Source organism: Nesoenas mayeri (assembly GCF_963082525.1).
Source record: "Nesoenas mayeri genome assembly, chromosome: 6".
Taxonomy (NCBI): domain Eukaryota; kingdom Metazoa; phylum Chordata; class Aves; order Columbiformes; family Columbidae; genus Nesoenas; species Nesoenas mayeri.
In genome coordinates, this window is record NC_137545.1 from 21,507,506 (window position 1) to 21,531,151 (window position 23,646).

General features: G+C 43.5%; 1 protein-coding gene across 1 annotated transcript in view; it reads left to right on the plus strand.

Annotated features, from left to right (window-relative positions):
* Positions 1–19,970, plus strand: part of CHN1 (chimerin 1) — a gene marked incomplete at its 3' end in the record, with an annotated part of 99,438 nt that extends 79,468 nt beyond the window's left edge. The window contains exons 8-13 of the mRNA XM_080347240.1: positions 2,605–2,689; positions 14,075–14,248; positions 14,937–15,014; positions 16,185–16,322; positions 17,347–17,452; positions 19,799–19,970. Coding sequence (XP_080203366.1) covers positions 2,605–2,689; positions 14,075–14,248; positions 14,937–15,014; positions 16,185–16,322; positions 17,347–17,452; positions 19,799–19,970 — 753 coding nt within the window. The remainder of the gene's footprint in view (positions 1–2,604; positions 2,690–14,074; positions 14,249–14,936; positions 15,015–16,184; positions 16,323–17,346; positions 17,453–19,798) is intronic.
* Between the last annotated feature and the right edge of the window lie 3,676 nt (positions 19,971–23,646).

Consider the following 23,646-nt stretch of genomic DNA (forward strand, 5'->3'; position numbering starts at 1 on the left):
AGTATTTGGATGAAGCCTGGATGCACAGGACGAGAGAGTGATGCTAATGGTGCTGAGACAGTGATCCTGAAGGACAGAGTCAATCTTGATCTTGTGAAGGGTGACGGACATATGCAGCGTTGGTAGGGAACAGCAGAAGTCTGTTTTGTCCTTGTCATTTTCAAGTTGATGAGTCAGGTAAACTTGTCTGAGGGGTCAGCTGAGAGCCAGGATGATGTCAGGGGAACTGGCTGTAGTAGAAGGGTATTTTTTTAAATCTAGGTTAAATCTAGTCTAATTGTTATTAGAAACATAAAAGACATAATAAAAAACGAAAAATGAAGGGAGGCAAAAGGTTGGAGTGGCATTTTTGGGATGTGGTGGACCCCATGGAAGAGTTCCTATGGAGTTGGAAACTGTGGTGGGGGCAAGATGCCAAGTAGAAGGGATGGTCACTGCTAAAACAATAGCTGGTTAGAGACGGGGCACCTGAGGTTTGGTATCAGCCCTGGAGACAGTGCTGGGCAGGCCAGGGTAGGACCCCAGCACCCAGGAAAAGGAAATGCTTCAGCAAATGGCACATTCAGAGGATTTGATGGGTTGAAATCAATGAGTAGAGAAGCACAGGATAGTATTGTTCTTCTTATTTAGCAAGAAATATTACAGTGTCAGAATTTGTTCTTGTTCTGCCTAAAGGAAGAAGTTAAAGTGTCAGCATTTCAGGGAACAAGGCAAAATTCTCTCTCTTTTACAATAAGAAATACTAAAAAAAAACTTTAGAAAACTGAAAAGTATTCTGAAAAATATTATTTTTTTGCTCACACTTTTGAACTGTCATTTTTGTTTCTATTTTCCCCAACAGGAATTTTCAGAGATATTTTAAATAAGTGGGATTTTTTGAGGAATATTTCTTTGACAGAAAAAAAAAAAAAAGGTAACAGAAAGGAAGCTCGGTTTATTGGTTTTTGGTTTTGTTTTTTCCTCAAGAAAGTTCTGTTAGTCCTGCAGGCATTAAAGCACAGCATTTTACTTAAAATGCGCTTATTCTGGATAGGGAAAGCTGCCAAAGATCTGGAAAAAAAACCAAAGCTGAGGAAGAAAGCCAAGGGGATGTGGGTAGTGCAGGTGGGTAACAGAGAAGAAGGTGTGAAAAATCTCTCTGTGGTGCAAGCAAAAAAGAAAATGGAGATTACAGCTGCTGACAGCCCTGTCATTGTGTGCAGTGTGGAGTTGGCTGGAGCTGCAGGGGCAGGGGAGGCAGCCGGTGCCAGCGCTGGGGGCACCTGAGCTTGCCCCGCTAGCCTTCCTCCTGGGATGCTCAGCGGCACAGGGCTGGAGGCGATTGTGAGCCCAGCTTAGCACAGACACGCACACGAATTACTGGGTGAATTCAAGAGTAACTTTCCAGACTAGTACAGCGATTTACCTCCCTACTGCTTTGTGGGCAGCAAATGCCCGAGAGGCTGCAGACCCTCCTGTAGCCAAAACTGAAACACGATCTGAATTGCTGGGTGCTGTTCTGGGTTGTCACTTGTTCGAGGTAAATGTCGCCTGGGATCCAGCTGCTGGTGAAACCCGTGGTGCAGGGGATGCTCGCGGCCTCGGTCAGGCCACCTCACGTTCTGCCGTGTACGGCCAGAGCTCTGCGTGGATGTCGGGCACGTGAGGCTGCTGCCTGCTCTGGTGCCCACTCAGTAACTCTGGAGAACCAAGTGAGTTAAGCCTAAAGCATTTTTATTACATTTCAGTACAAATTTCATTTCTTTCTGATCACCAGTTACTGATTCCTTTTGTCAGCCTGTCTATTCTATGTAGAGCCTCAAAGCCTTTTACGCTGGCTGAGGAAGTAATGATTTTCTCTGCAAAGAATCCTGTGGTTTGCTACAGCAGGAACTTTATCAGAATAAAATCAGAAGCAGCTAATGGTGGCTGCAGGATTTGTAACGAGCATGTGAGGTGGGATTGAAAGCAGCATTGGTTTTTTTCTTCCTTAGCTTTGAATTTTTTTCCTGGTTCAGTGGATTCTTGTTTCCATTTACTAGATTCGTTTGAATTTTCAATATGTAGCATTAGTCTGAAGAGAGTAATTTCCTTTTGGGGTTGTTCTGAACTGGAAAGCCCCTAAGTGCATTTGCAGTGTTTCTGTGTAGAACTGGTATTTTTGCCTGGCAGGACTCCCTCCGCCGGAGGCGAAATCTTGCAGCCCCCTACGCATTTCACACAGTACCTTGTGGAGAGGAGGACAAAGCCGAAGACGTTTTTAACTGAGGGGTGAGCTCTTGCACCGTCGCCGCAAAAGCCTTGCCTTGTGGCTAAAATCCTGCTCTGATGCCGAGAGGTGGGATTCATGCCCCGTGTGGGGTGGGAGCAGATCCCCACAGAACCGAGTGTGCTGCTGCGGACGGCTGGGATGGAGAGCTCACCTTCCCACAGGGCTGCCGGAGTCCTGACGCCTAAATCTTTCTGACTTCTCTTTCTTCCTCTCCTGCAGTGATACAGGGAAGCTTCCAGCGGCTGCATGTGTTGCCTTCAAAGGAGAGGAATTCTGCCTTGTTTAGACACATTGATGTCTGTGAAACAGTTGGGTCATTTTCTGTAATTTTCCTTTCTGCTGCTGTCTTGCAGGTGCACACGTTCAGGGGCCCGCACTGGTGTGAATACTGCGCCAACTTCATGTGGGGCCTCATCGCTCAGGGAGTAAAATGTGCAGGTAACACTCATTCCCCTTTCTTTTTCTGAGACACTCCTAATGTTGTTTGTCACTGTTTCACATGCTGCCTGCCCCACCGTAACCTGAGCCCTCTTGAAATGGAAGAAGGAAACTTGTCCACTCTGCTGCTGTCTTTGGGTACCAGCTCCAGTAATGTCACTGCAGGGATGCTGAGCGCTCATAGAGGGGAAAATGATCATTATCATTAAGGGCTGTTGGTTCCTCCTCCCCCCACCCTGCTTTCAGAGTGGAGGGTAAAATAGCGTGGTTAGCTTTATTTCTTTTATGACACCTGTATGTATTGGTAGCTGTGAGAAACTCACGGAGGGTCTCGACGTGCAAGGGCGATCAGCACATTTCCCATAGCTGCCATGAAACAGGCATTTGGGTTAATTGTACATATAAACCAGCATACTCCCAGTGTGCCATAGATCCCAAGTCATGTCTCCTACTTGCAAACTTAAACCAAGAAAAGGGATGATGAATAAGGGATGCGTACTGAAATGTTACATAAACATTCAGGTGCTGGCAGAAATGTATTACACGCATGGGTGTCACTGCAGGCATTTCTGGGATAAAACCTCTCTGAAGTAAAACAACTTGACAGTTTTATTGATATGATTCTTCTGAAAAGAAAGGACAGTGAGCTGTCTTCAAAGGCCAAAAGGAAAGGATCAAAGTGATCGAAATAGTTTACTGTATTTAAAAAGTATTTTATGGCATTCTAGCAAGCGACCACATTTTTTCAAATGGTGCAAAGAAATGTTGATGTATGAAGACCCACGTATGTTGCCCTGGAAACTGAATTTTCAAGCTAATTTAAGAAAATCTTCTCTGTCTAAAGCTTTCTCGAGTCTTGTCTCGAGCAAGTAAGAGGGCTTTTATCACAGAACTGCAAAATAGTGTGAAACTTAATTTGTAGAGAAATAGGATTTAAATATTTTAAAATCCTTCCCTCATAATTTTTGGAATGCAATATTCTGTTGTTATCAATAGACTCTGCGCTATCCTGGATGTGTTAGAGTGTGCAGCTCTGTTTTAAGAAATGTTTATGTAAAAATGGTGTTTCTTTTCTCAGTATTTTCCCCCTCTTAAGCATTTAGGGTTGCAGCCACACCCTTCACTTATAAATGACGATTGCTAGATTGTTTGTACCTTTTACTGCTGTTGATTTTACACAGGCTGTACAGTGCTAGAAGAGAAAGAGGAAACCTGATTTTGTTCTTAAATTGTCATGTTTTGATGACATGTGAGCCAGACAATGTGCCATCTTCTTCGCCTGAAGTAGAATCCTCAGTTTTGGCATTTAGGAGAAATATCAAGAATTTTTCAGATGTCTGTTAAGTAACTTTGATCCAGAAAATCAATAAAAACGAACAAACAAAACAAAGGCTCACAATTCTGCATGACACTGTGGAATGGACAAATATTATTGCTTTTGTAATTAAATCCAAAGTCCTTATGATTTTGTACTGCCCTTTTAAAAAAAAAAAAATACTAAAGTAGAGCTGATTTTCTGGTTTAATGCAGATTTTTCTGTATTATGAGTTTCAAAAGCTTCCGAAGACTGGTTTTCTCTCCTCCTTATGAGGATGGTAATAAATACAGCACGTCTCCTTTTTTCCTCCTTGCAGTGCAAAGGAACATATGTGTATTAGATGACTTCATAGGTTCAGAAACTATAATTAGGGCTTTCTGTCTTGTGTGAAGTTTCATATTGGTGTTGGTAGCTTCCAGTAATTTTTATGATCTTGTTTATATTTTAAAATCTCATGTTGTACGACCTGGCTTGCTGAAGCAGCAGCGAGGGATTGGGGTTGGGACAGGCGGAATGTGAGGGATTTTGGTCCATGGGCACAACCAGGTGAACAGGGGATGTGCAGTGTGGTCCGTCAGGGTGCAGGGAGGTACCAGGCAGCTCTGCTCACTGCCTGTGTCCTGCCTGCTCGCTGCCTGTGTCCTGCCTGGTTGAGGAGCAGGAGGATCAAGGCTTTCACAAGGACATGGCTTTTAGCCGACCCACCTCACTTGTCCGCCCCGCCCCACAAGGCTGGCTTGTAGCCACTAGCCAACTCAACAGTGGCTGATGGAGAAGTGGGGGCTTCCCAGAGGATTTTATTCTCATAAACTTAATAGAAATCAGCAGCTGGGTAAAGGAGAGGAACTCTAGTCAGAGCCCGGCAGAGGCAGCGATGGCAGGACAGGCTCAGCGTTCCTCACTCTGCCTTGTGCTGTTGGAAGCTTGGGGCTCATGTCCTGGGGCAATGGGGAGCTGGAGCTGCTGCAGTGGAGGGATGTGTAGGGCATCGGAAAGAATAAAAATGGGACCTAGGTATGAAACAGCTGTTCACAATAGAATTGTTTGCTTTGGGATTGTTTTGTCTTTCTGCAAATCAGCAGAGGAGGGCTGGTGCATCGGTGTGGCCCATTGCAGGGTTGGAATGTTGTTTTGCAGGGGGGGGTCATTTGGCTGGATCTTTTAATTTGTTTTAGTCCTGTTTTGTTTCATCCAATCAGCTGAGCTTCTGGGTTCCTTTCTGAGCCTTGTCTGCAGCAGTGTCTACCTGCTGCTGTCAGCTGAGGCTGTACCAGCCATCAGAGAGAGAAGCTGTACAGATCTGGGCAAATCAGGGGCAGGTTGGAGGTGCACAGATACACTGAGGACCTGTCTAACATATTTGCATGCAAGAGCCCAGGCCTGAGCGCCACAGGTTTGGCTTAGTTTACATGGGTCTTAGGTTTTTATTTTTTTTAAAAAAAGGTAATAATTTTGCTTCCAAACTGAGCCATTTTAATATGGAAATAATGAGACACAGTAAACAAGGAGCTGCATGAGGCCATTGCTTTTCAGAGTGGGTTTGTGCTTCAGAAAAATTACAGCTTTTAGCAGGAGGCAGCCCACTTGCATTCAAATGGGGTTCGATGCCACCCCAGGGAAATCCACAAAATCTGTTTTGTGGTCTGTATGATCATTTTATTGAAAATACCTATGAGCAAAGCTGCACTGATCATATGTAATTTTACACTTTTTAAAGCATTTGCTTTTTATAGGAAACAGTTGCACATCTCAAGAGGACTCTATTTGCTGTACAGAAGTGATGAGTTTAACAAATACAAATGGGTTACTGCACGGGCAACTCTCAACCATTTTAAATCCACTTCTCTGCAGAGGCACAAAAACATGAAAGAAGGGAGGTGTGGGACAGTCCAAGACTGGACAACAAAGATAAATGTCATCCATTTCAGAAAAGAGAAGGGGGAGCTGGAGGAGAAAGTGTGGCTTATTTCTAATGGCTGATAGATTTGTTTTTGTTACATAAATAAGCCGATCCTTTGAAAAATAATAAACCAGAACCAAACATTTGTAACAGTATGCATGCCATAGCAACCAGCAAGGATGCCTTAGCAACTTGAAGTGCCTGGACTTGTGTTTTGTTGCAGTCTGGCGTGACTGAACATGTCCTTCTCTGCCAAAATACAGCCCTGGGTGTGTCCAGGATCTTGTCAGGTGCAGTCCTGGATGATTAGCTCTGGAAAATTGTTTCTCCTTATCTTATCCTTGTTCAGGTTTTATGGCAGACAAAGAAGTACGTCTTTTTCCTCCATAAAGATGAGAGGTGAATGTAGGCACCATGTTTGGCACCTGAAGGATGGTTATTGGTTGAGGAAAGAGGTTGAGTGTCATCTTGGCTACAAAGGTTACAGGATTACTGCAAACCACCAAACATGGGAAGACTTTAGTGTCTTCCAAAATTAAGACTTAGGGTGATGTCCAGGATTTGGATCCTGTAGGAAACGAGTTGGTGGACCTAGCCTGACTTCTGCAGGAGGCATATCAAGGAGAATAGGAATAATTTGTTTTTCCTTAAATATTTTTCTCTTTTGTTTGTTTGTTTGTTTGTTTGTTTGTTTTAATCAGTTTCTTTAAAGTCAGATTTGCTTCCTTGGAGTAAATCCTTACAATAGGCACCTGCCCTGCTGCCTTGGAGGGTCATGCTTCCAATTTTTGCATCCCTTAAAATTTTTGTGTGATGAAGACTCATCTGTATGCAAGGAATCTGCCTTTTCTGACGGCATGCTCCATCTCCAGCGTGCTTTCCTGCAGGCTTTTGCCATAAGTAGAAATGACTGCAGAAGTGTTTGAAATTGTAATGCCACCAGCTTGTGTAAACATTGAAGCTCAGCAGAAGCTAATGAAGATATAAGAGTTTACCCCAGCTCAAAATCCAATGCCTGAACTTAAAAAACAGCATTCTTAATTACATTCCTCCTATGAAAGGCTCCCCTGTGCTCACAGGGCTTATCCCATTGCCCAGAAAGTGTTCAGGAGAGAAGCTATAACAATATCCAAAGAAAATTTGTGGACAAGCACCAGGGAGTTCAGCTTATCAGTGATAAAAACACGTACCACCTGGTAGCGATAGAGGAGAACAGTGTCGGTTATCAGAGATGAGAGCATGGCATTAATGATGCTGTTGGTTCACTACCCGAGCAGACTAATAGACATTTCAAGCTGCTGCATGTGTCCTGTCCCCTACCCCAGCCCATCAGAACTGTTTAGGTTACTGTATAATCTGCTCCTTTCCCTGTACCATTTTTCTCATTGTTCTTAATGAATAAGAGATTTAATCAGATTTTTTGGAACGGGCTAGTTTAAATGCATTAATCATCTTAAAGGAAAGATTTTTTTTTAACTGTATTTCACTAGATGCTTTTGATAGTGTTTTTGGCAGCCCCTTTTTAACACCAGGCAGCACCATGCTCTGAGGCTGTACGTGAAGCACCATTCCTGCTGCCGTGGTGGATCTGCTCTGAGCTATCTTAGCCTGCCACCCACGTGGCAGTTGCCTGTCTTTTGCTTTCCTTGGAGCAGGTAGTTGCTCTCTGAACAACTGATAGAAATGAACTTGCAGCTGAACTATCGGTGTGGGGGCAACCAGCTGCCACTGACTGAGCCCGAGCAGGATTGCTGCCAGCCCTGACCGCAGTAAGCCCCAGCAGTTCCTTTTCAGAGAAGTTTAAGTACAGCTTCAACACAGCGTTGTTTTGTGAATTACTGCTTGAGTCTTTAATTTCCCATCTTCATCCGTTTCCTCTTGCAGCAATTGAAAAACATAAAACTGCCCCATTTCCTTTGCCATTTTATTTTGCCTTGCTATTATATACCTTGTGTTGGACATCCCTGTGTTTCTCCACTGGTGTGTAAGGATGGAGGAGACCACAAAGGAGCCTGCCCATCCTCACGCATTAGTTATGCAGGTGAAATGCTCGTGCTTTAGTGCATGGAAGAGCGGCTAATACTCTTGTGACAGTAACTCAGCAAAGAGGAAGAGAAGGTGTGCTCATCGTGTTGCCCGCTCTCAAGGTATTTTGCATACCTCACTCACGATAAGGTCCCATTCTGGCCACACCTGTACCTTAAAAACACATCCAAGCTTGTGAGGTGTGCACCTGGATTCTCCTGGTTTCCCTGGCTGTGTAGGGCATGGACAGTCAGCCTGAAAAGGGAACAGGAGCAAAGCAAAGCCACACCTCAGGCAGGTGATGCTGTTGGAGATGCACACTGCCTGACAGGCTGCTCTGCCAGCTCAGCTTCTGGTGGTGTTCCTGCAAGGAACACTTTCCGAAATTTTGAAATGCTAATCAGCCAGCGGAGCCTTGCTTCAGAGCCGTTCCCATGGGGAAGCTATTCTGGAGCTATATATTCTTGAAACTGTAAGTCCTAAAAGCAGCTTTATCTCCAAGCCCACACAGACCTAGGAGCCTTGAGCAAGCCAGCGGCCCATCAGGAGCTGTTGAGGAGACAGGCAGGTGTCAGGGAAGGAAGCCAGGGAAGTTTTTGAACAAACTGTCTGTGATTGTGCAAAACTTGCATAAAATCAAACCATCACCACCAAACGTGTTCTGCTGACAGAACATTTCACTTGTGTTTTCTAACCAGCTTTTGAAGGCACAGACATGTATTCCTTTGATTTGGGTTAAGGGGGGATTGCCTTGTTTGATGGGCTTTTTTTCTTTTTATTTCATAAGCCCTGATTTTTCTGCAGTATTTGATAATTTTGTTGCCAAGTAACTAACTGCCCTCTAGAAATTCCTTCCTGAAGAATAATGTACCCTATAGCACATGAGATAGTAGTGTGGATGATACAGAGGCTTGTGGGAGCATACACATACATTTGGAAGCAATTTTTGCCATGTCACTGCAAGACTCCGGTGGGACCAGGATTGCTTACAGATCTGTATGGCACAAATGGCACATACGTGAGGTGGTGCAGCAGCTCAAGTGTTGCCATCCAGGCTAGAACAGCTCTGCTGAGGAGGAGGAGGAGGACAGACCCGCACGGCACCCCGCTGATTGCATTTGGAAGCACCAAGTGCAGCACGCAGGGCTGGTGGAGTTGCTACGTTCATGTGCTTGTTGGCACACTCTGCATCCAAGGGAGCAGAAAACATTGCTTCCCCTGCTACAGAAAGAGTATTGAATTATTAAAGGGAATCTACTAGCTTGTGATTCATTTATGAGAGCAAATTCCTTTCTAACCTTCTCACTCTTGCAAAAGTAATGATGCAAATACTTTGTCCTTGCACAGAACTTGTTGCCTTCACGTGCTGACTTGCCAAAGATGAGGGTGTTATCCTGCCTGGCAGGTACCGCAGTGGAGCCACCCGAGGCAACGCGTGGTGCCGGTGTCCCAGCACTGTCCTTCCCACCCTCTCACGCTCACTGGACTGCTCTGAGGAGCGATTCCTTCAGAAGCTTTTGCAGATAATGCAATTCTACCTTTTAGCTCCTAAAGCTGCTCCTCAAAGTGACAAAATGCATAAATTTTCTTTAGGATAATTCAAAAATATAATTAGAGTGATGGATGTAGCATACAGTATCATTCCAATGGAGCGTGATTAGCAGCCATGTTAGCCAGTAAATAATAAAGCAAAGGAAATCTAAAACTGACTAAAATCAAATCGGCATTATAACAAAAAGTGACAGCTAAGTATATTTTAGTCTCTGCAAATATTTATAATGTGCGCTCATGGGGTGGTATTAACGTACATGTATCTTTTGGCTCTCCTCATGCATTAATATGAACACGTTATTTGTTCTTTCAGCCCAGTGGACTAACATCAGTATTAGCTGTTTCTAAAACATTACCAAACCTTTTTGTAGGCATCATAGGAAAGTATTTTCAGGCTGGTTTTGAATTTAAGACCTCTCATAGAAGTAATGTCACAGCCTCCTACGTGAACTCTTTGATCAATATGCTATTAAAGTCAGGGCAGCTTATCAGAGACTTTTAAACCTGTCATCTAGAATTACTCTGCTTTTTCTTTTTCCTAAATTTCCAAACTTCCTATAAACTCTTGAATTTATTACTGCATTTTTTTTGGTCACATTTGGTATATTTGTAAGGTGGCCACAGTTTGACAGCGCTGTAAAAAGGAATAGTATGCATGACTTACAATTCTAGTCCTGAGAAATCATGTCTGTATAAGGTGAAATTCTGATTAACTGAAGTCAGCAGAAGTTTTCCTATTGACCTGCAAGGGTTCATGACTGCGTCTTTTAAATCTGTCCTGTATTATTATAGGGTTTATCAGCAGATCCAATTGCTTTATGGAGATTTTTCTTTAGCTCCTCATAAATTTGTATAGCCAGCCAGTAGACAAGCTCTGATGAACTTCTGTAAGAAACGAACCAGGCTCCTAGTTACTTTAGATCCAGAGTGAAGCTATTCCAGCTTTATTTTGATATAACCAAAAGTAAATAGACCCTAAATGTGAAATCAAATGAATCCTCTTGGACTTAATGAACCCAGCCAGAGCATGAAGCTCATCTGTGAACAAGACAAGCGCAGTCCTAAAGCTTCACCACGTGACATCATGCAGAGATTCAGGACTTGGCTTTCTTGTTCCTTCCTAGTTGGTTCTAAAATAATGGGTTTCAAAGTTTTTGTGAAGCATCTGCAATGAGAACAGAGGGCATTTTTATTTAATTATATGCAATTTGCAGCAGTAATTCTGTCTTTAGTGCTAACAAGTAAGCTGAGTGTAGTTCAAGGCTGGCACATTCCAGTGCTCTGTGGAGAGGAGGACTGACCTCCTGCCATTGTGCTTTTTACCTTGTTGGAGTCAGCAAGGTGTCATCCTTCATCCTGAGGTGTCAGCCACAGACTAGTGACTGAGATGTGGCTGTTCTGCCTTTCACGAAGTGTTGTTGGCTGGGGAGAGGGGCCCACCTGGTAGGAAGCACAGCGCTGGTGAATTCCAGCTTCCAGACTGGAAAAAATAGAATTTTTCCCTTGCAACTTGACTGAAATCTCCTAGAAGTGTTTATTGATACAGACTTGCTAAAGTGAGGTGCACTCCTACACTTAAGAGGTAAAGAGCTTTGATTGTTAGGAGGATGCTACACAGCCCAGTAATATTGAACCTAGTGCTTGTGCATTTTCTAAGCATTAAGTATCTGAAATATTTCTAGGTTTTAAATGTTTCTCAGGAATGTTTGTAAGCCCTTAAGCGGTGGGCTGGTACCTAAAGTCTAATCAAATGCAAAGGAAGGACAAATGAGAGAGGAAGAAGATTGACTTTTGCATTTGTAATTATTATTCTGGTATAATGAGGTCAGATCCAAAGCCCATTTGAATCTGTGGGATTAGAAATAACACAGTTATTTTCAGAAGCAGGGTTTTCACATTGAAAGCATCTCTGTAAATTAGATACTTTAATGAAATGAAACCTTCCTGTATATGAATACAACTAGGATTGTCTCTGTGAATGCAATTATTTTAAGATACTTGGAAGCATGTTTTTCCTGTTTTTGTTATTCAAGTCTTAATCATCCTTGGATTCCCAGAAACATAGCTCTGAGCTATATTGTTGTCTGTGTGAAGCAGCTAATTTGCACTCTTAAAATCACCAGTGAGTCCTCATGAGTGAGATGCTACCATTCCAGTCTCATAGACACCATTTTTTACAGATGTACTACACTATTTCACGCATGTTGAAATAGGTGCTGCTTGCAGCAATTGTGAGAATTCTATATATAACTATATTTGCATTTTTAAATACCATTATTGCAAAGTTGGGGTTTCGAAATAGAGGAAATTAAGAATTAAGATTTCCAATCTGGTCTTAATTTGTTTCCCTTCTGTGTGCAGTGAGACGTTGCCTCTAATTATTTGGCTACTTAATATTTTTACTCCACAACTTCACCCTTATTCTGGAAGCAGAATGGATGGTACTTGCTTAATAGCATTTGTTCAGCATTTCTCATCTTGTTAAAAGTGTGGCCATTGGTCTTATTAATGGTACAGTATTCAAACCTTATGCCAAAGAGGAGTAATTTCTCCTCTGTATTTCCACAAACTTCTAATGATTTTTTTCTACAAGACCCAGAGGAGGCAAGAGCAGCTTCTGCTTCCCCTGTCACAGCTCGAGCACCAAGACACTAAAGGGATCTGGGTCACATGTTTCCAATGAATTTGGGTTCCCTATTTAAAGCACAGAGGGACCTGATTTCTCAAAGTTCAGACAAAATGTAGTACTGCTAATAGATATTTAAAGTGCAGGTGGAGCTGCCTGGTGTGCTCAGAGGTTCCTTATTCCATGACCCAGAACCGCAGGTGGGGTGGGTGCTGGGCATGAGGAGGTGGTGTGGCCATGCACCTTCCAGCTGGAGGTCTTGGAGCACCAGATTAAATGTGGGATTTACAGAAATGCCCAAGGGAAGGCAAGACCTTGGGCTGTGGGGCAAGGCAAGTGAGGGGCTGAGCAGGGAGGCTCCCATGGTACCCACGCAGCGCTATGTGTTTGGGGGGCTCACAGCAAAAAATCCCACCCAGGTGGGAAATTCAGCATTTGCAATTCCCCGTCTGGTGCGTTAACCACTCTGCACAGAATAGCTGAAGAGAATCTTAATCAGGTGTTTCATCTGGATTGGGATCTGTGTGAGTTTTGACTGATTGGATTGAAGGTGACATGCCAAACTTTAATTGCAACCAGAAACTGGATGTTTTATAGAGGAACCTAAGTGACAAAGCTAGTTGATTTACAGGCTTGTTAAGTAAACAAAGTGCTTTTAGCAGCAGGCTGCAGCTGACTTCGTGGAAATTAAACTTAGCGTTGAATTCTGGGGTTTACTGTTTTGGAAAGAACAAAGTCAAATAATCTATGGAGCATTCGTGAAAATACAAGTATTGGCAATGTCAGCAGGAACGAAATACAAAGGGAATCTATATATACACTCAGTACTGCGGTGGGAGAGGAAAGTACAGCTTTTCGTCAAGACGTTGAACCTTCAAGCTCCTACATCCCTTAATTCTGCAGAAATCCAGGAGGCTCTGCGTGGCAATGCAGCGATGTAGAGAAACACTGGCAATGCTGGTGAAAATGGAGTCACTGGGAGCTGCCCTGGGCACCATGGGATGCTGCCCGATGGTGTTAACTGCAGAGTGTGCTTAGCTTGAAGGGGACTGTATTGCTCTTCCCATCATCACTGGATAATTGGTGGTGTTTTCCAAGATTTTTCTTCCTAAACCCTGGGTATTATGTTTTTTAATGGCTTTGGGCAACACAAACATTTTTTTGTGACCTGATTTAGTTAAGTTTCACTTAAACTCTCATTCTCAGTATGTTTACAATAAAGCTGTGGAGTTGTTTGTGTTAAAAACAACAACACAACGAATCTTCTCTAAGTAATTTTAAAAGTAAACAGAATTGGTTTGTTGCCTGCCAACACTTTGTTTCAGAAACACCCTGTGAACAGCATTGGAATTGCAGCTGCTGTGACTTAGCAAAGTCCTTAGCTCAGTAGCAGAAAACCACCAGCCAGTTTGGAGACCCCTGCGTCTGCTTTTCAGTCCCCACCAAGTTGTCACTAAGCATGGGCTGTCATACCTGGCAAGATCATAGGCATCCTTGAAGTGGTTCATATCTCAGGGCTGCCTTGCCAACATGCACTGCAAAGGGTCTGTAGCCTTCTGGGACCCCATCCCTGCCTTCATTTCTCCCAGGAGGTGTCCAAGTGACACAGTCCAGCACTACATTAAAGCAGTAGTGTTAGGAAATCCACAGCAACTTGCAAAGAAAGTTTAGGTTGTGATTGCAACATACGTAATAGTGGTGGGGAACTTGATCCCCTATTCAAAAAAAACATATGGAAAATTTCTCACTTTGCGATAGATCTTCTAGGGGTAGAAGAAATTTCTTGGGTAGAAAATCTATCTTACTGCAGGTCTGTCCCTATGTCGTGCATTTGATGGTTAAAGAGGTCTCAGCAGGAATATTATAGTAGTTGTGAGATCAGGCCAGAGCCGTACATGCTCCACGGTACTGACCCCGGGATGCATTGTCTCCAAACACCAGCTTAATTGTCTTTTCTTCTCTCAGATTGTGGTTTGAATGTGCACAAGCAGTGTTCCAAGATGGTCCCAAATGACTGCAAGCCAGACCTGAAGCATGTCAAAAAAGTGTACAGCTGTGACCTTACAACGCTAGTAAAAGCACACTTCACTAAGAGACCAATGGTAGTAGACATGTGCATTAGGGAAATTGAATCTAGAGGTAAGACATAGTTAATGGACTTGTGTTGCTTTACTGATAATCCATTTAGATTGATCTGGGTCATCTGGATTTCTGCTGAATGTATGATTGCTCAAAACAGATTTGCACAGGACATTTTATGACTGCCAATTATGCTGCACAGCTAATATTATATTTTACATTACTTCATGGTTCATACCCATTTGTAATTTTTATAGATTCTGCTAGAAATTGCTTAATGGATAATTACTGCTTTATAGTTATGTATTGGCACCTATCTTTCCAGTAAAATTAAGTGAATATGCTAAAACAAAGGCAGTTAGTATTGATGAGTTTCCTCGTTAGTTCCCCTAACCCACACTGAGAATCCTGTTCTAGAATTAGTGTTTGTTTTCACTCTGAAATAATGACTGAACATCAAGTACGCTAATCTCAGTTATTTTAAAATCAGTTGTAATTGGCTTAATATGTTTCTTCAGCTCTGAAATCATTTGCGTAAACATAATTTAGTGCTCATGTAACGAGGCAGCTAATGCAAGGGACAGGGTTAAAAGGCCAGGATAAGGTTTCATTCTGAAAGAAAAGCCTGATAAGGCTTTTAAAACATGTATTTTTCTGCCTTAAATTAAGAACTGGCAAAGGAAGAACTGGATGGAAGGAAACTGTAGAATTAAAACTAACTTTAACCTTGTTAAAATGTTCATTGCAGGTCTTAATTCCGAAGGACTATACAGAGTCTCAGGATTTAGTGATCTTATCGAAGATGTCAAAATGGCGTTTGACAGAGGTACAGTCTTTCCTGCGGGCTGGGACTCTGTGCTGGCGTAGTAAATACACACAATTATTCTACACAGCCTGTTTCATGCTCCTCTGCCTCAGTGTGCTGAAGGGGTCTGGCAGCTGCACTGGCAGAAGGGGAGCACATCCCCCCTCCCCTGCCCCCCCCAAAAAAAAGTGTATCAGCTTCACTTTGGACTGTACTACTGAAATGTACTTTTCTCCTTCCATCAGTATTTGTGCTTCAGTAACGATGTGCATAGGAAAGGACAAAGCTTTCTGAACTACTGCCCTAGTTTTCAAGTAAAACTGTGCTCAGGGCGGTGGGGGAGGAATAGAGGGCAAGTGGTAAAATGCCTTAAGATGGCTGCGCAACTTAAATCCATCTTTCTGGATGAAAGCTCCAAAATAATAAGATGAATACAATAGTGCAAACAAAGTTTGAATTATTACAGCCTATAAGAAGGTCAGTGAGAGCAAAGTCTCCTCTCTGAGAAAAGGCAGTGGGAAAATTAAAGGCTTTCCAGCTGCAGTCCCCCTATCCCAGTAGGAATCAAGGCCAAAATCCATGCTGGAAACTCTCTCTCCTGTTTCTCGGGAGGACTGGACCTATTCAGACACCATCTGCCTCTGCAGCGTTAGCAGGGCGGGGATGCGCTGAGGAGCCAAGTTCTGGATGTGTGTCCACTGCGGTCAGGAGTAGGTAGTGTGCTGTAGCTGAATGGTGAACACATGTTTTTCTTATAAAATGGGGAGGCTGTGGACTAAGTTGGTTTTCTTTCTTTTACGTTTTTTCCCAGACTCTCCTGATTTCTCATTCAGTGCTGACAAATGTGTTGTTTGGCAACGCAAAGTGTTCAGAAATAGCTGAACTTCCACACGTTTTTACAATATAGATACTGCTAGATCGGGCAGGCAGGTTTTTTCCCCCCAAAAAAAATGCCTTTTTTGTAATCATTTGAAATGAAGAAAATATAGGTTTCTTTATAAAATGCTTGAGGTTTTCACCCTGAAATGGTGAACTTCACAGCCCAGTAACTTTGTTTTGGTTATGAAAGCCGAAATCTGTACTTGTGTCCCTTCTAATAATGTTTGCTTAAGCAAGTAATTTTTCTTTTGAATGCTGTTTTACATCTGTTTACATTTCCAAGGCTTTAATGTCAGTGCCTTCTCCACGCAGATGGGGAAAAAGCTGATATTTCTGTGAATATGTATGAAGATATCAATATTATCACTGGTGCACTTAAACTGTACTTCAGGGATTTGCCAATTCCACTCATCACGTATGATGCCTACCCAAAGTTTATAGAGTCTGCAAGTAAGTATAAGGCATCTTCCTCCTGGTTTTCATTCTCAGCCTTCCTCCTTTTTGTCCAGCACTTGCCTGTTGATTTAACAGCTGTCCCATCAGCTCTTACCCTGCATGCCCTATTTAGTAAGGATTGCAGGAGTAAATGTGCACTGCACATTACGACATGACCGCGTGGTGCTGTGTGATCATGGTTACATTTTTCCTTGCCTTTGTCACCAGGAATGCTTCATTTTCACCGGGCACTATGGATTACATTGGTTTGTATGCCTTGTGTGAATCCCTAGTACTTGACACTGACATCTAAATTCTGCTGGTTTTGTCTTGCCAGAAAGAGGGTGATTTATGAAAATGTTAAAAATAAGAAGTAATTTTTTTTCTAGAGCTATCCATTTTGAGTGTTCTTAGAAGCTGATAAGCACTCATTCTAAGGCTTCCTTCAAGGCTGGCCTTGCAGACGGTGGGTCTGCAAGCACAGCAGCAGACCCAGCTGGAACGTTTCTCTCTGCCGAGCATCCTGGCTGCCTGAAGCATCTCTGCAATGTGGCACTCACACCAGCCACACCTGGAAACGTGTGAGGCAGCCGTGGGTAGAAAACAAGGGCCAGATGCTGGGCTGACCGCTCCATTGGAGAAGGTTCTTTCCAACTAGCATGGACACAGCCAAAGACACAGATGGCAAAGTTCCCAGTACCTTCTGCTGTCCCAGGGTTGCACCTGTAGCTGATTTGCGCAAAACTAGTCCAGTCAGCAAGGATTATCGGATTTTTTTTTTAGTAGGCTGCAGGGAATCTTCTGTCAGAATGCAATTTGCTGTGGGGAGTTTTCTTTGTCCAAAACAATCACATCCTGACTGTGCTCTGAGCACGTCTCTGGACAGGCAAATAACACACTATGAGATTTGGGTGCGTTCTGGAAATAAGTAACCCAGCAGAACTGCGGGTCCCTGTGTGCTCTGTAAGCCGCTGCTGCTGCCTTTCTGTGCGCGAATTCTGGCTGTACGTGTGGTGACAGTTGAACATCTGTGTTTCAGAAACCACTGATCCGGATGAACAGCTGGAAATTCTCCATGAGGCGCTGAAGCTGCTGCCGCCTGCACACTGTGAAACGCTACGGTATCTCATGGCGCATCTGAAGAGGTAGGTGGAAAGAAATCTCAGAAGCCAAACTCATTTTTAGCGCAGGCTAGAGACCTCCAGAAAAGTCTGGGTAAGGCCCACCAAATCCTGGAGATGCGCTGTGGCGGGGAATATCTATAGTGTGCACAACAAGCAAATAGCCAAACACTGGGGTTTATCCCACTTAAAGCACTCACGAAGTACTTAAAGGAAATAAGTAAAAACCCCGCAGTTTTGAAGCACAAAAGTCATCTGCCTAACAAAGTTGCATTATATCTAAGGTTGCAGTGAGTATTTATCATAAGCCTTTAGTACCTCTGGGAGGTAATAAGTCGCTCCCTGGGCAAAGAGTTAATAAAACTTAATGGCGACAGACTGGTCTCTTTTTCGGCTAAGTCTTGTCTATGTTGGTCATCCCTGACACCCTGAAAAAGCACACGCTAGTCTTGAGCTGACACCAATTAGACACAGTGTTAATTGGCCCTCCAGCCACACATCTAGTGAGGTCTGCCAACCATTCCTCATCAGTGTGGAGCCCCTTGTTCCACTTGCTGCTTTCTCAAAATTGTAAGAACATAAATTCTGTTTCTTCTTTTCCCTGGGATATGATTGAAGTTGGTCAGTAGGCTGAAAAATTGCTAAAGAGAGACTGACGGATGAATATCTGGTACAACAGCACAGGTTCTGCTTCTTTCAGTAAAGCACGGAAAAAATCAATGTGATGTGTTAGGGTTTCCATTTTACTTTCTCAAGTAACATGAGCTTATTGACAATATGTAAGAACCATTCCATTTCCTTATAAAAATATTTTAAGCTTTCTTCTGCTTTTTTTTTTCCTTTTATAGTTCTTCTACAAGTAGGAATATGTTGGGTCTGCTGAGTGCCTCGGGCAATATTCAGCTACAGAGTTTCTGCTTGATTTGTCCATTTATTTCAGTGACATTTCTAATGGATGTTTTAGAACAGACACAGGGATGAAGAAACTTGGGAATAAAAAAACCACCTCACTGTTTGTCAAGTGTGAAGTTCATTTTTCCTTACGCTACTGAAGAGTAGCTGTTGCTGCTCTAGTTAGCAAGTTGCTTTTGCACATTGTATTTCTGGTATAGGTGAATGATAAGGTAGAAGGGTGGTAAAATTCACTCATTTTTAAACTTTGTTCTAATATATTTGCTAAAAAGAGCTGTGGTGCTCGACAGGCTGTTGTCTTGCTGCTGAATTCAGGTAATCAGACACAGCTCCTTTATCTGAAGTAATTACAGACTGAAGACACAGCAGCTTGGAAATATCAGTCTGATTTGTTTTAAAACAAAAATTAAGGCAGAAGGGAGAAAAAGGAAGAAAAATCTTGAATTTTTTTTTTCGTGTGAACCAAAGGATTTGTTCATGCAAAGCAAGATGCCACAGTGGTGAAAAGATGAATAATTTAGCCACTCTTTAAGTTGCTATCCTGGGATTCTTAGTTGTTTCTGAAAATCCTTATGGATTCTTTAAACCTAAAACATTTGCATAAAACAGACTTGTTTCCTTGAGCGAGGCAATTCACCAGGATAAATCAAGGCAGAAGCTTTGAGGCACGTTTGTGTCTGTGGCCCCGGTCGCAGCTGCTGGGGACCCCAGGAGAGAGAAGGATGGAAGTGAGGCTGTCAGAGCACAGGTTTGGTGACCTGTCCAGCCTGCCATGCACACAACGTTACAGCGAGACGCTGGTGCTTTCAAAGCCACCCCAAAGTCATGGTTCCTGGGTTTTTTTGGTACACGCCACACACTTGAAGAGGAACCAGGTATCCAGCTTAGTACAGTTACCCTGTACTGCCTAAATGCAGGGAGCTCAGATGTGATGTGCTTCTCCCCCATTGCTGTCGTATGCACAAGAGAGGAGCAGCGTGACCATGTGGAGCCATGGCACCAGGGGAACCTGGGCAGAATCCCACCTGGGTGGGCACAGTAGCACATCTCTAGTGCCATAAAACTGCTCACGTAATAACAAGCATGATCTGTTCCCCATAGGAATGGCCTCGAAACGCTGCTGCTATGCAGAGCAAAAGCAAAATTGTTGTGATTTGTCTGAGTTCACCCCTCAGCCCCCTCCCTCCCCACAGAGTGCCAACCCCTCCTACAGTTAAACACAGTCTGTGTATGCAGTAGGAGGACAGAGACATCTGACCATGAACCTGCACAGCATTTGCACTCGCTGACTTCTGAGCGTGTCACCCCACACCTCCAGGTCTGTCCTGCTGGGAGCAGCAGCCTCTCCTGGCCTTTGGGGAAAGGCAAACATTTGTGTCCAGTTTTCTTGGTTTCCAAGCATATGCAGTCATAGTTTGCCATGGAATGAACATGAAAAGCACTGTCCTTTTTTTACAGAGTAACGCTCCATGAAAAGGAAAATCTCATGAATGCAGAGAATCTGGGCATCGTTTTTGGACCAACTCTAATGAGAGCGCCAGAACTGGATGCGATGGCTGCGTTGAATGACATCCGTTATCAGAGACTTGTGGTGGAGATGCTTATTAAAAATGAAGACATTTTATTTTGAATATTCTGGGGGTTTTGTAATAAAAAAAGGAAGCAATGGTGTTCTATGGATGAAGGAATATTTTGAAGTAATTTAATGGCTCTTGTCGCTCAATTCCATATTTGCTAGAGCTTTTGATGTATTCAGGATAAAAATGAAGGAACTCTTTGTCATTTCTGTAGTGCCATTCAGCTGATGTTGAAAAAGGTTAACACATACTTTCCAGTACTAGTAATCCTGGGTGTTTATCATGTGGAAATAAAAAACAAAAAGCTTAAAGTTATTGCATGATTTGCTCCCTGTTCTCCCTGTTCTGGTGAGACTCATTCCATGAAGAAAACAACTGAACTGGTGCAGCATCTTTGTTCTGGATAGTTTGTGATTGTAATTCAGCATGTTTCTCCGTGTAAACCTGTTGTGAATTTGCTTTTATGTTCTATGTAATTGGTTTCTGATACTAAAAAGAAGGACAACTTGTGTGAAATGGAGCCTCTGGCAGTTTATTGACATTTCATATCATTCTCTGCCACTTTTGGGGCTCATTTCTTCTTCTTGGGTTTCTTTCAGTTTTTTTTCATCATATAGTAATTTGTTTTTAACAGAAACAAAATGTGTACTTTAAATGTTACTTTAAGTAATTCTCCATGATGTTTATGGTGGTTGCAGTGAAATCTGCAATGCTGAGCAGTGTTCCTTTATTATTATTGCTATTTCAATTGTAATTTTGTATTTTTATCTGGCATGCATATATTAATTTATTAAATTTTGCTTTTAAAACTCTAAGCTATTTAGTTTTACTTAACAAACGTGTTTTAAAAATACTGTTTGTTTCATTGTTTCCATTTGCACTTTAACCCTGGGTACTCTCTGAATTCGGTGAGTTAGAGTTTTACCAGTTTTGACAAGCCCGTTCTGGCCTAAAGGCTTCGGAACCTGACACTTCGCTAAGGTTCCCACAAATTCCTCTTGAATTTGAGAATTTCTTTGTTGCCCAAGATGCCTCTCAAGAATGCTTCAGAACCCTTAAACTAAAAAAGTATTGTCAAGCCATCTACTACTTTGTGTTATATATAGGTATATAGAGAGAGAGTTGTAATTGGAATTGCAGTTTACCCCTAAAGAGTTGTAGCTGCCCAGGTGAGATGGATACACCACTGAATTTCAAATGCAAATATATTACAGACCACTTGTTTTGCACTTAAAGCGCTCAGCTCTGGTGCAAGCAGTTTGGCCTGGACAGTGTTCAGCCAGGACACTGTGCAAAGGGAAAATGACCAAATCGTACCAGGGCGAGTGCACGGCCAGTTTCACATCAAGCTGGCTTGCAGTCCTTACAAATGGCAATTTCTCAGTTTCAATTTCTGACCAAAACATGGTATTCCCAGTGAGCGTGGTTTAGCATTATTGGAATTCTCTGTGCTCTAATCATCCTCACTCTAAATGCTCCCTCTCCTGTTGGGGTTCCTGGTGGCACTGCTGCAGCTGGGAGTGGCAGACCAGGCACCAGCAGTGCTGGTGACCAAACGGTGTCTCCATGTCACCCACCTGGCTCTCCTTCTTCATTGCCTTGTGCACAGGAAAATACCAACATCAGAGAAGATCAGTTGCAAATAGCACACTGGTTCAGTTCAAAGCTTTGGAGACTGATTATTTTGATGAACAGTGAAAATGTTTCATTACCAAGGAGAGCAGAGTGAGTGAGTGAGTGAGCGTGAGACCTGCAGGGAAGACAGACATGATGAGATGCTTTGGTTGGGCACCTGACCTAACACCAGCCCCAAAGGAGAACAAGCAGGTGAAGCTGCTTGGGCAGCTTGGAGGTTCCACCCTTTTCCCTCCTCTCAGGCAGCCAACACCATCCAGAGGAGGAAAACTCGCCAGCAATTGTTGCCAGCTGTGCTCCCTTCTGTGAGCAACAAGGTGCCTCCCTGTAGCCTTTTCTTTCTTGCTGATCCAAGGCAGGAGGGGGAGCAGGCAGCTCTCCTTGTGCTCCCCTGCAAATGGGGAATGAAGGCTCCCAGGAGGGAAAGCATGAAGATGGAGGTTCATGCTGGTAAGCACATGGGGAGTGCTGTTCTATGCTCAGGGGGCAGTGAGGGGGCTGGAGGATGGGGGGAGATTTTGAAATAATCTAAAATATCATCTTTTTTTCTTCTTTCTTTTTTGTGTTTTTTCCCAAATCTTCTGTAGTACTAGAAGCGACTTGCTGCTATAATTCCTGTATTAGTTAATGCACATTATTGCTTTATTTATCCCAATGAACTGGCCATAGCCTCCCTCAGCCCAAGAGCAACTGCCCACGTTCTCCCCAGTCACATCTGCCTTGTGCTCTCCAGCAGCCACACACGTTCACTGCTACCTTGTTCCCAGCCAACTCCTAAACACTCTGCGTTTCCCCTCGCTGCCTTGACAGCAGCTGGTGCATTTCCTCCCTTCTGTGTTGCCTAATGACCCTGAGTATGCCAGTCCTCAGATTGTCCATCACTCCTGCTTTCCCTCACGGAGTAGTGTGCAGGGGTTCTCTGGCTCTGGCCCTCTCTCTGCAGTGCCTTTGCACGGCTCTCTCACATGGTTGTACTCCAGCGTTATCAGGTCTGTGATGAGGAGGTGGGATGTTTTTGTATTAAATTATGCTGGCAAGCTTTTCCATGCATACATTTCACTCACTTGTTGCACTGCTGTGTTTGCGTTACTCGTTATGTGCTTGTCCCTGACACCTAATGCTGCTGCAACTGTCCGTGGCAAATGCAGCCTTTTCTCAAAGCACCCGGCAGCAGCACTTTGCAGCTGATGTGGGGTATGGCCAGAGAATGGCTGTGGCGGTGGCACCCCATGTCCTTTGGCAGCCTGGTGAGCCAGAGGAACACTTGGCTTACCTGAGCAAAAGGCATCTGTTGTTCCCCATTGCTGTGCAAGCAAACCCAAACCAGGTAGTTGAAATGCCACTTCTAAAGCATATGGCAGGATGAATGTAGTAAATGGGAGTAATTAGGGTAATCGCTGTTTCTTCTTGTGTGGAACATCCGGCTCCTCTGTCTCGGTGCAGCAGCAGATGGGTGCTGCTGACAGTAGCGGCTGTTCCCCTTGCTCTTGAGGTGCATTCGGCTGCCTTTAGAAGCACCAAGGCTGCTGAGAGATACGAAGCTGGATCAGAGTCAGAGAAAAAAACACCCAAAATAGCAAGCCGAGATTTACTCTGGGGACACTCCTCTGGAGACATTCAAAACCCGCCTGGATGCCTTCCTGTGTAACATCATCTAGGTGTTCTTGCTCTGGTAGGGGGATTGTACTAGATACCTTTTGAGGTCCCTTCCAATCCCTAACATTCTGTGATTCTGTGATAGTCAATCTCTCCAATGCACACAGGGCAAACAAGGTTTGTGAGCTACTACCAAATACTGGTCTCCTGCTGGAGATGCTGTTTTTCCAGCAAAGTTTAACAAGTGATTATGATCACCACAAGTCCTGCAGCAAAGGAGAAAACCTGAATGGGGACCCCCTGCTGGGAGAAGAGCAGTCAGTTTGCTGATTAACTAAAGGAAAAAAAAGGGGGGGGGGGGGGCAAATAAAACAAAAACACCCCAAAACAACCTCCCCCAAAAGCCCAGCTCAAGAAACATAAATTTTCCTTAATGCCCAGACTCCCCTTCCCTGAGGGCTCCCTGATGAGGTTTACCACAGCCAGTAGGCACAGGAC